The sequence below is a fragment of the Hippocampus comes genome, unplaced genomic scaffold (genome assembly GCF_001891065.2).
Source record: "Hippocampus comes isolate QL1 unplaced genomic scaffold, H_comes_QL1_v1.1 scaffold44, whole genome shotgun sequence".
Lineage (NCBI taxonomy): Eukaryota > Metazoa > Chordata > Actinopteri > Syngnathiformes > Syngnathidae > Hippocampus > Hippocampus comes.
The window spans coordinates 1,793,485-1,806,279 of record NW_017805546.1 but is presented as its reverse complement, the minus strand read 5'-3'; the positions used below and the strand labels follow the sequence as shown (position 1 = coordinate 1,806,279).

The 12,795-nt window shown below is 43.5% G+C and overlaps 1 protein-coding gene across 1 annotated transcript in view; it reads right to left on the bottom strand.

Moving 5' to 3' along the window:
- Positions 1-12,795, bottom strand: part of cntn3b (contactin 3b) — a 38,706-nt gene that overhangs the window by 5,525 nt on the left and 20,386 nt on the right. Inside the window, exons 7-16 of the mRNA XM_019879308.1 lie at positions 11,990-12,092; positions 11,464-11,648; positions 10,497-10,633; positions 9,187-9,316; positions 8,533-8,683; positions 6,816-6,943; positions 6,253-6,428; positions 4,513-4,630; positions 1,694-1,852; positions 590-823 (exon numbers count right to left, since the gene is read on the bottom strand). Coding sequence (XP_019734867.1) covers positions 590-823; positions 1,694-1,852; positions 4,513-4,630; positions 6,253-6,428; positions 6,816-6,943; positions 8,533-8,683; positions 9,187-9,316; positions 10,497-10,633; positions 11,464-11,648; positions 11,990-12,092 — 1,521 coding nt within the window. The remainder of the gene's footprint in view (positions 1-589; positions 824-1,693; positions 1,853-4,512; positions 4,631-6,252; positions 6,429-6,815; positions 6,944-8,532; positions 8,684-9,186; positions 9,317-10,496; positions 10,634-11,463; positions 11,649-11,989; positions 12,093-12,795) is intronic.

The window sequence follows — 12,795 nt, the reverse complement described above, 5'->3', positions numbered from 1 at the left end:
CAAAAGACGCCCCCCGTACTCAACGCAGGGTTGACGTAAAAAAAAAAAAAAAAAACCAAAACATTCAAAAAAACTCTATGATACTGAAACTTCCACTATATAAAAGTGTTACTTTCTCAAGAGCGCTTTGAAACAGTCAATGGTGCCTTCGTCACATCTGGGCCGGATGACTGTAATGCACTTTACTTGGGAGGCAGCCAATCCTCCATGAAGCGTCTCCAGTTGGTCCAGAATGCTGCTGCTCACCTCCTGATTGGTAATCGTAAGAGGGAGCACACCACTCCTACATCGAAATCCCTTCACTGATACATTTTAGAGTTCTTTTGAAGATCCTATTATTTGTTTTCAAATCTTGAAATGGCCTCTCCCCACCTTACCTCTCTGAGCTCCTCGGCTCCTACGCACCGGCCCGGTACCTCAGGTCTGCGGACCAAACACTATTAGAGGTACCGAGAACTAAGCGGAGGCTCAGAGGAGCTTGAGCCTTTTCCGTTGCCGCTGCCTCACTTTGGAATGACCTCTGAACGTTATTCCAAGCCCCCTCGCTGCCCATCTTTCAAACGTATTTTTATACTTATTCAAACAATACTTTTTGGAACAATAATACGCAAATGAGTGATAACTTTGCCCCAGCAAAGGAGGGCAGCGTTCAAACGGTTGTGTTTTGACTTACTAGTGTCCTCTGTCCGAGTTTTGGCTGAGGCTGGACTGGGCTCTCCAAGGCCCACATTATTGCGTGCCACAACTCGGAACTCATACTCCACCCAAGCGTTTAGCCCCACCACTGTCGCAGTCAGTGTGTTACCATTCACCATTTCAGGCACTGCAATTCACAAATTACACACAGGAATTAAAAGTTGAAGACCATGGAAAGTCAATTCAGGGATTTCGTTTCTAAATACATCATACATGTTTTCTGGATAATTGCTGAAAAAATGCAGAGATCGAGAGCCATGCAGTACTCGCGAGGGGAATAAATAGCGTCAAACTTTTTTTTTTTTCACAAAGTGGGCCACGGCATGAATCGCCCTTCCCACACTAAATAAGAATTTCTTTTTGCACAAAGAGATTTATCCACAATTATATTCGTTGGGCCAGACCCTGGCACCTACTACGTTAAGGGGCGGGGTTATTATGACGATCGCAGCTGTAGAGGAATGACTCCCTGGGCACACGGAAGTTTTGCACAAACTGTTGAGTGGTGAACTCCGGCACAATTGTTGTCCCATCAGAAGAGCGATCGCGGATGTGCCCGGATGGCATGCGATCTCCGACTCGCAGCCAGCCCCGTGATCATCTACAATCATTAAAAAAGTTATCAGCATTTGCTGATTGCATGTCCCTGACTGTTATGTACGACATACAAATAGAATCGATGCTATGCTACGTTGCCTAGCATATGCTAACAGCGCATTCTTCTTATTATTAATAACGCCGGCAGGCCCTCTGTGGTAAACGTCGACGCAAGCAGTGACGTTTGGGCGCTTTACGATGACGTCGTGACGTCGCTCCTACTTGGCTCTTTGATGGTGGAAAACCAAACCCGTTTTTCAAAAGAACTAACTAAATAAGCACAGCTGTGGCCCTGGCTCCGAACGAGCGCCACGTTTTCTTGGGGTGGAAAAAAGGGTATCAATGAGTCAAAAAGGTTCTTCATCAGTACAGCATGTGAGTAGGTGATGTTTGATGATACCCGTCTCCACCGCCTGCCAGCCCACAGTGAAAGGCGTGCGACCCTGGATGACGTAACCGGTGATGGGGCTTCCATTGTCCCTTCCAGGAGTCCAGGAAAGCTGCGCCGTGCTGTCTGTGATTTCCTCCACCGTCACTTTGTCTGGAGGGCCCGGTGGACCTAAATCAACCAGACAAGGAGCAGGGTGAGCTCCCCTCTCATTCCGAGAAGCCCTGCCATCAAACTCATCAAGGCCACCATGCTATATTTAATTAAGAGCTCTGTGCTTGATGTGCGCATGAAGGGACTTGTTATCTATGATGTGCGGGCACTAAAAGGAGTCACCGGGAACCGAAAGAGAGATTGATTTGGGATCATTTCTTCGAAAGCGGACGAGCTAAGAGGAAAACGGTGAAGACCAAAATAAGGAGCAGAGTGAGAGAGTGCTCGTCATGTTCTGTGGAGTCACAGTGCTCTTGTTTGATGTGCCGCTCCATTATTCAAATGTTTTCCGTCATACCGCGCGGATGTGTAAATGAACCAATTAGGCTCATTTTTTTATGATAAACATTACCTCCTGAAAGCACCTGGGACCGCTATTAAGGTTTGTTAAGGGCATGAATACCAATGTAAATCCCAAGAGATAACCCTGCACGTAGAGCACATACCAATGAGGCAATCTGAGCTGGGCCTCCAGTCACACGTGCTGGCGTGCATGTTTTTTTTTTCTATTTCAGCAGCACATACAGAAGGTAAAAAGAAACGAGCATACTTCTTCACTGCATACAATTTCCCGCTAAACATCCTGATATCCAATAAAATCAAACAAAGAAAAAAACAGTCACTGGTGGTTACCTTTCACAATCAGAATGGCAGAGGTGGACAGATTCTCAACCTCCGTGTCAATAACGCAGACGTACTTCCCACCATGGTTCAGTTGAATGTTTCGAATCATCAGATCCCCCGACACGGTCTAGAAAGGAGGATGAATATCGAACAAGTGTTCAGAAAGAGATTAGGGTTGATTTCATCATTCAGTTTGGGGAGAGGGAATGCTTCAACATTTATGACACTTTGCACAGTCGGAGTCTCAGGAGACCACCAACGGTTTCATCTTTTCAAACAACAACAGCAGACACGGCAGATGTAGCCAGCACACATAAAGCTATTGGCTAGCCTTCAGGCTTCATCCCACCACGCAGCTTCTCTAAATGAACCAATTAGGCTCATTTTTTTATGATAAACATTACCTCCTGAAAGCACCTGGGACCGCTATTAAGGTTTGTTAAGGGCATGAATACCAATGTAAATCCCAAGAGATAACCCTGCACGTAGAGCACATACCAATGAGGCAATCTGAGCTGGGCCTCCAGTCACACGTGCTGGCGTGCATGTTTTTTTTTTCTATTTCAGCAGCACATACAGAAGGTAAAAAGAAACGAGCATACTTCTTCACTGCATACAATTTCCCGCTAAACATCCTGATATCCAATAAAATCAAACAAAGAAAAAAACAGTCACTGGTGGTTACCTTTCACAATCAGAATGGCAGAGGTGGACAGATTCTCAACCTCCGTGTCAATAACGCAGACGTACTTCCCACCATGGTTCAGTTGAATGTTTCGAATCATCAGATCCCCCGACACGGTCTAGAAAGGAGGATGAATATCGAACAAGTGTTCAGAAAGAGATTAGGGTTGATTTCATCATTCAGTTTGGGGAGAGGGAATGCTTCAACATTTATGACACTTTGCACAGTCGGAGTCTCAGGAGACCACCAACGGTTTCATCTTTTCAAACAACAACAGCAGACACGGCAGATGTAGCCAGCACACATAAAGCTATTGGCTAGCCTTCAGGCTTCATCCCACCACGCAGCTTCTCATCTCCACAAACGGCGACAAGCTCCTCATAGGAAGCACAAAACAAACACAGTCGAGTTAATTGCTAAGCTAGCCCTAATTAGCTTGTAATTGCATAAGCAGAAGCAAGATAAGAGTACAGTGCAGGATGCAAGCATAATTCTACATGAGCCGCGTGCTTTTTATGGCTACAAAGAAGATTCTGAAACCTTGATTCCGTAAATATACAAGCAAGCGTGTTTATTTAATCAATGGAAATATTTGTACTCAGCACGTACTGGAGTGCATTTGTCCTGCAATATTTTTAATCAACCAGACAAGGAGCAGGGTGAGCTCCCCTCTCATTCCGAGAAGCCCTGCCATCAAACTCATCAAGGCCACCATGCTATATTTAATTAAGAGCTCTGTGCTTGATGTGCGCATGAAGGGACTTGTTATCTATGATGTGCGGGCACTAAAAGGAGTCACCGGGAACCGAAAGAGAGATTGATTTGGGATCATTTCTTCGAAAGCGGACGAGCTAAGAGGAAAACGGTGAAGACCAAAATAAGGAGCAGAGTGAGAGAGTGCTCGTCATGTTCTGTGGAGTCACAGTGCTCTTGTTTGATGTGCCGCTCCATTATTCAAATGTTTTCCGTCATACCGCGCGGATGTGTAAATGAACCAATTAGGCTCATTTTTTTATGATAAACATTACCTCCTGAAAGCACCTGGGACCGCTATTAAGGTTTGTTAAGGGCATGAATACCAATGTAAATCCCAAGAGATAACCCTGCACGTAGAGCACATACCAATGAGGCAATCTGAGCTGGGCCTCCAGTCACACGTGCTGGCGTGCATGTTTTTTTTTTCTATTTCAGCAGCACATACAGAAGGTAAAAAGAAACGAGCATACTTCTTCACTGCATACAATTTCCCGCTAAACATCCTGATATCCAATAAAATCAAACAAAGAAAAAAACAGTCACTGGTGGTTACCTTTCACAATCAGAATGGCAGAGGTGGACAGATTCTCAACCTCCGTGTCAATAACGCAGACGTACTTCCCACCATGGTTCAGTTGAATGTTTCGAATCATCAGATCCCCCGACACGGTCTAGAAAGGAGGATGAATATCGAACAAGTGTTCAGAAAGAGATTAGGGTTGATTTCATCATTCAGTTTGGGGAGAGGGAATGCTTCAACATTTATGACACTTTGCACAGTCGGAGTCTCAGGAGACCACCAACGGTTTCATCTTTTCAAACAACAACAGCAGACACGGCAGATGTAGCCAGCACACATAAAGCTATTGGCTAGCCTTCAGGCTTCATCCCACCACGCAGCTTCTCATCTCCACAAACGGCGACAAGCTCCTCATAGGAAGCACAAAACAAACACAGTCGAGTTAATTGCTAAGCTAGCCCTAATTAGCTTGTAATTGCATAAGCAGAAGCAAGATAAGAGTACAGTGCAGGATGCAAGCATAATTCTACATGAGCCGCGTGCTTTTTATGGCTACAAAGAAGATTCTGAAACCTTGATTCCGTAAATATACAAGCAAGCGTGTTTATTTAATCAATGGAAATATTTGTACTCAGCACGTACTGGAGTGCATTTGTCCTGCAATCTATCTATCTATCTATCTATCTATCTATCTCCTATCGATCTACATTAAACATGTAACTGAGTTATTATTTTGTGCAACCACAAAATTCAGTTGAGTAAATGGAATGTTTTGTTCAGTGTACTGTTTTCTTATCGGATGCATCCTACTGGTGAGAGAAGTCAGATAAAATCATACCATTCCAAAAAGTATCTTGTGGCAATGATTTTGACAATACTTCCCAAAATTCATGTTATGGTGACTGTCAGCCATGCGTTTGATGACTTAATTGGATTGCTTTCTAAGTGTTTACACATATCCTGCCCTCATTTTAATGCACCATCTTTCAGAAGCATTATCAGTCTGGAAAAAAGGAGTCACCTGGGGCTGAACCCAGTATGGGAACGTGTCAGCTGTCATCACCTTAAATGGGGATCTATCTGCGATAAATTCACTTTTGAAGAACTGGCAAAATAAGCCATCGATCGCCACCTCATTTCGGCGAGGAGAACAGCGGTGGGCTGAATCTACTCGTCTATTTGCTCCTTCTTTTTCATCTCATCTTTTTAAGCTGATCCCATCTCTGATGTCAGTTGCCACCTGGCCCACCTAAAAGCTTGTGGGTGCAAGCAAGGCATCTCGGCCTTGGCAGGAAGCAAGTGAGACAGATTTGCTTTAATGATGTAAATGAATTCACCAGAATCTGTTGATCAACGGCCTGGCAATTGCGCTGGACAGGAGCAACGTGAAACTATGACATATAGCTCATTACAGCACCATGCCAAATTCCATGTCAATAACTTTGATTGGAATTCACAAGGACATAATCTTGACAATTCTACAAAACAAGGTGTGAAAAGTATTTTGGCTATGCCCTGCCTAAAATGGAACAAACACGTAACAATGAATTCTTAGACACCTTATTGTTCTATTTCTATTTATGGAGGCTTTTACAGAAGATGGAAACTACACATGGAAACTTATTTTGATAAGTGTTGTAGCTTGGGTATTATTCACGTTTTAGTAGGCCTCGACGGGGCTGCTGAGCATACCCCTTGCGCACGCCGCTCAATGTCCCAATTAACCCCGGAGTAGCCTGACAGTATCTGAGTTTAATGCTTGGGCTGACTCACCCCGCCCACTCTCTCAAAATGATCGCTGTCTTGCTGGAAGTCGATGAGCTGGCCATTAAATGCCCATGAGAAAGAGACATCCAGAGCTGGATCGCTGGCAATCTGGCATGGCAGCACGATGCTCTCGCCAACAATAATCTCAAGGTTCGTGGGCCTCATAGTGATTCTGGTTGGCTCTGAGCAGGGGAAACAGATGACGGTGAAAATGTGTTATCCGTGCCATGGGCACCCCGTAAGACTACCGTGAGGCCTTCAAACAGGAATCTCACTTTGTAGTTTGGAAGAAGTCATACCAATTGCTGGGTACATCGACAAACAATAAGAGTCTGTGGGACAGTTTCACAACATCTTTGCAATGCAATTACATTTTATGACATTGTATAGCTCTGTCAATCTGGAGCAAAAACAGTCTCAAAAGATTCTATGCCAAATTTAGATGAGGAATGGGACTCAGAGGCCAGCTGTCAAATGCTAAATAGGCATGGGATGAATCATCCAGTGCCACCATCATACATATAGCCACGGGTCAGTGTGGGGCGATGCGTTCTTTCAAGAAGACTCACCGGTAACAAGCAGCCTTCCAGTGGTGCTTGCTGACCCAAACTGGTTCTTAGCAATGCACGTATAGCTGGCTGCATCACTTCTGCTCACGTTGGTAATCTTTAATGTTCCGCTGGAAAAGAGTGTCATTCTATGGAGCAAAGAACAGTCAGACAGTAAACTGACACACTAAGAACTAAATGCAGGTGATTCCACTTTGGGTGTTCTGCTTTGAAATACATCACCATTCATGAGCTTCATCTATATTTCATTTGTATGAAGAATTAAGATCAATTCAAACAATTGTCGGCAGATGCAGCTCTTTATTATATGATACTGTCGGAGCTCCATCCAGTACTGATGGGAAAAAGAAGCTTCAAATTTGCTTCATGGACCTATTAATGTAATTTTTTTATTCCTGTCGATGGGACTGTTGGTTTAAATAAAGGGATTGCGAAAATGGCAGGTCAGTGTGCTTTCATCCTCAGGAATTTTAAAAAATAAATAAATACAACTGGTTCATGAAGCAAATTTGAAGCCTCATTTTGCCATCACTACCATCCCGTGTAACACACCAGGCTTTTGAGCTATTATTTTCCTCCATGTTGATTACTGTGCACCAATTTACCTTTTGGTATTAGTCAGTTGTGTGTGCTTCTAGCGACAATGAAAGTGTATTGGATTACTTTGTGTCATTTTTTAACACTGTTTTGGTGTTTGGTTGTTTCAGACAGATGTCTTAAAAGGCACTCCTGAAGCATCTCGTGAGGCAACATTGTTGTTTATCTTATCCAGACGCGCTGCTTGTGGTCCAAATGCTATTTTTGCCCATGCAGTGCAAGGACCTTTCCTTTCGGAAAATATTTCCCATCCTGTGCTTGCACGTGTTCCTTGAAAGACTGCATATAGTGTACTAAATGTCAGTCATGTTCAGGATTGTACCGATTTTCAACAGTGACATCCAACGGAGCCTACAAAAGAGCATCCTAACCCTTTCCCTTGTGTGTGTTTGAATTCTCTGTCTCCAAGTATTTCCTTTCTAATCGAAATACAAATTTGCATATTCCATTTTTTTCACAAGTCTTTTCATGTCCCAGCGTACTTGTATTTGTCTGCTTGGAGTGACTCTTCACGCCCGTGTAACTGTCTTTTATTTGATCAATTTACGCTCATTCTATTTCGATAAACACCCAGACAGACAAACAACAAAACAAATCAGGCCCCAATTTAATAGTGTTGCATTTCTGCATGGAATTTAGAGTCTGTCAAGGTGCTGTTATTATGATCCACAAGAAGGCCTGAGATGATATACCTCAAACTCTATTTACATGTCACGATAAAGCAGAGCACATTCGCGCGTCTAATTACAGGCGCCGTAGCTTCAGTCTCACTTTTTTAATACTCTAATCTACAAGCGGACGGCATGTATCTTTAGCACCAATTCAATTAGCTTATCTTGTTGACTATTTCAGTAGATGTGACTGGCTGCCCATCCTCATCACACATACCAAGCACTTTTCAAATGGGTGTCACATGCTGTCGTAAAGTATTAGCGATGAGCAATTTTCCCAGAGTGATGCCCCGCTCTCCCTATCTCAGTCCTCATTAACTTTCCATTCTTCCTCATTAGCACCTTCCTTATGCCGCTACACAAATGCCCAATATATACGATTCAAACATGTCTACTCATAATGATTGTGAATGAAATGCGTAAAAGAAACGCGCAGTCTGAGACCCTACCTTTCATTTCTCTGCAGCATCTCGTTGTCCTTTTTCCACAGGCTAATCGCTGGGGGCGAGGCTTGGGGCTTGCATTCAAGAATGACTTCGCTACCTAGGCGAGCTTTTACCAGGGCCTTTAATGGACTTTTAGAGAAACTGGGAGGTGATGCTGTGTGGGAGGGAAGAAAAAGGAAAAGTGAGGGTGCTATCAACAAAAGACAAAACAAAACAACAAAAAGGATGATTGGTCACTCAGCCATGATTGTGGGCTTTGTACTGAGTCAAAAGATAACAAAGATCCTGGGCACATAAACACATACAGAAATAAATACTGGTAAATGAATAAATAAATAAAGAGAGAGAGAGAGAGAGAGAGAGAGAGAGAGAAAACAAGCCCAAATAGAAATCATGCTCAGTCCGATGAAAGTCATCCAAGCTTGTAAATAAATCATTACGTCATCGCTGTACATGTGTTTCTTGTAGTCTCCAAATCAATATGATGAAAATGAGACACTCTTATGGATTCGTGCTTAGCTGGCACTGTCCATAAAATGAGTCGGAGAACTAATTGCAGGGGAGAGATGCGACTTCCTGCTGGCTTTTATCTGAGACGATGATCAAACACACAGACAGATAAGCAGTATAAAAGCACACGGTAGGAGCCAAGCTTACCTAACACCATTAGCTGGGCAGAGGAATAAATAACGCCATGTTTGTTTTCAGCTACACACTGATACATTCCAGAATCTGACAAGTTTAAAGTAGGTATGGACAGAGCCCCATTTTCGATTTGTATCCGGCCCTGCGGAGGAAAAACAAAGAGTTGAGCATATCCGTTGCAATGCCAGTCTTTGATGTCCGAAGGCACAAAAGCAATTACTTGTGCACCATAAGGGGAGGGAGTCAGTGGGAAAGGAGAAACAAAGGCCTAAGGAACCCTCTGGCATTCCACATATGTTCATATTGGAAGGCATGAGGACAAAAATTGCTCCCCTGCGTTCTCATCATACATTAAGACAGCTGCATTTTGCAAGTCATTTGCGGCTGGTGTAGGTTGAGCTTCAAGTGCTTGATGCCACAGACTAATTGTGACACGTTTAGCCTTCACTCAGCAGTGACATGTGACATCTTTCGCGGTACAATCGAAAAAGGATGGCCATTCTTTGGCCCCGTATGGCCACATCACGTTTGCCACTTCATTGTGTTGTACAAAATTATTTCTCTGTCCGTCGCTGCAACAAAAAAACGGACTTTTCAGGAAACCAAAGAAAGGCATGTTTATTCAGGCGTGAATGTTGCATCAGCAAAGACTGCGAGCCTCTTTCGACACTTTAAATTGGTCAGTAATTTGTAAAAATGCACGTGTAGACGAACCAATAGAAGCCATCGGTACATCCATCCATTTTTGAATCCGCTTCTCCTCATGAGAGTGGAGCCTATTGCGGCGGTCTTCGGGCAGTAGGCGGGGTACACCCTGAACCAATTGCCAGCCAATCACAGGGCAAGCATAGACAAACGACCATTCGAGCTCACACTCACACCTAGGGACAATTTAGAGAGTGTTCCAATGACCTGCAAAGCCTGTTTTTGGAATGTGGGAGGAAACCGGAGTACCCGGAGAAAAGCCACGCAGGCCCGGGGAGAACATGCGAACGCCACACAGGAAGAACAGAGCCCCGAATCGAACCCTGCACCTCTGCATTGTGAGGCGGAGTGCTAACCAGTCGTCCACTGTGCCGCCTCCAATAGAATCCATTTGGCAAAAAAAAAAAAGAAAACAAAAAAGTGAACTCCAGTACAAGTTTACTACAATACAAATATGGACATTGGGAAGGAGGTTACCACCCGACAACAACCTCATGAAAACATTGGTCTGTCCATCCAGAAAAACACCAAAAAATGATGGTGTGTGTTTATTTGTGTGGCCATGCGTGTCCAGTACACTGATGCAGAAGTATGACACTCTGGTTTGTTTGCATTACCTGTGCGATCACGTGCTCGCCATTCTTCAGCCAGCTGTACGATGGTTTAGGCTTTCCAGTAGCCTTGCACTCCCAGAACAGCTTTTGGTGGATGGACAGAACTGTGTCTGCCATTGTCTGGAACCAGTGAGGTTTAGCTTGGAATAAATGAGAGGATTACCTTTTCAAACATGTGTTTACAGTATCAAGGATTAGTGTGTGAACAAAAAACAACAAGCTGTAAAAGCATTGTAAGCTGTTGCTGTTTTGCCAACGGCGGAAAAGTCTGTACACAAAATTGAAAGTTACATTTTTAATTTTTTTTTCACCAATAATGGTATATTCAAAGGTGAACATTGTAATTTTGCTGAGGCAAAATGCAGCTCCAAAACTAGGTAAACATGTAAAGTACTGTTTCTCAACAGAGTATTGATTTTTATTGGGCTTCCAGTCATCCGAGTAAAATGCTCTCAATTGCTGTGTCAATTTTACACACACACACACACACACACACACACACACACACACACACACACACACACACACACACACACCCTTCTCACTTTACGTTTGCCCTCAGCACACCCGATTGACTGCGCGACACAGCGTCACGAATGAGCCGACTCTTTGAAGGGAACAATGGGACTGATCTGATCCTTGAGGCTCTTTGTTTGACAGAAACTGAGCTCAACTATTTCTAGAACACTTGAAAACAACCACCTCTGTATACAAAGTGCTGTACATGGAGCAAAAATCATTCATCCGGCAACAAACAATAAATTAATGACAAAGCGCACAACTAAAAACCAAGACCCATGCTGAGTCAAAAGCCAAAGAAAGAAAATGTATTTCACTGAAGGACCTACTTAAACGCTTGTGAGCAAACACGGGTGACTTTGCACATCCTTCTGGAGAACTGTAGAACTGTGCAGCATGCAGTATGATCTGTTGGCGAATTAAGTGTCGAAGGAGCAGCGTGTTTACTGACCATGGAATGAGATACGACCCCGTGCTGCATTTTTGCCCCGTCGATTTTCCGCAATACACTCGTAGGTTCCCGCATCTTCCTGCTGGAAATTTGGTATTTCCAGAACGGCGTTTGAGTTTTTCGTTTTGACTTTACTTGGGAAAGGGACTCCACTTGTTCTTCTCCAGCTGATTTCTGGCACAGGACTGCAGAAAGTAAAAACATTGCTCTCATGACAACTGCTGTACAGTAAAGGGACTCCACTAGTTCTTCTCCAGCTGATTTCTGGCACAGGACTGCAAAAAGTGAAAAAAATTACTCTCATGACAACTGCTGTACAGTATATCTTCTCAAACCATTGTGTGCTTTTTTTTTTAGCTTACTTGTACACGATCATAGCAACTTTCAACAGCTATAAAATGAACGTAAATGGAATGATAAATAGGAAGATGAATAACGCTACGCTGACGCAACCTTAAATCATCCTGAGTGGTGCTAATCCGTGCATTGATGAGTTGATGTCAGAGCCACAATGATGCTGACTTACTTTCCCAGTGCAAAACATTCCAGTTTCACAAGTGATTCCTTTGCGGCTGGAATCGAGTCAGGGAAATGAACCTCTATTTTGGGTTCATATTCTCCCATTACTCCTACAAAAGGGAGAACATTTGGACATCAGTAATGAACTGCAGCCATGGAATACACACTGGATCAAAGAGAGAGCAGTGATACCGCGGGGCAGCAAATAATATCATCAAGCGTGCCGAGTAGAAGTGACCAATGCAGGGTTGGTAAAGAAAAAGGCAACTTACGAAAAACTTCAGAAAATACCTGCTTAGTAAAGATTGAACCACTGTGAAGACATGATTTATGACTGTTTATCCATCCATCCATCCATTTTCTCATCTGCTTTATCCTCACGAGGGTCGCAAGTGTGCTGGAGCCTATCGCAGCCGTTTTTGGGCAGAAGCCGGGGTACAGTTGACCACTGTGCCACGACTTTGTTCCTATTCTATATCAAGGGTAGGGAAATACAGTTCCTCAAGAGAGAAAGAGAGAGAGATCTAAAAGAGACAGGATATGGCTCTCAAGGAACCGGAGTTTCCTACCCCTGTTCTATGTAGTATTTATATCTTTATTGTCGGGAGAATATTGGAAACAGCTCATTTCAAATGTGAGTGTGGTGTACGTAGTCAGCTAGTTAGCTAGCTACCATGTAGCTAGCTAGCTAGCTAGCTAGCTAAAGAGATAGATAGATAGATAGATAGATAGATAGATAGATAGATAGATAGATAGATAGATAGATAGATAGATAGATTTCTGTTTATCAGTGACTGATGAACAGTAGTAGGC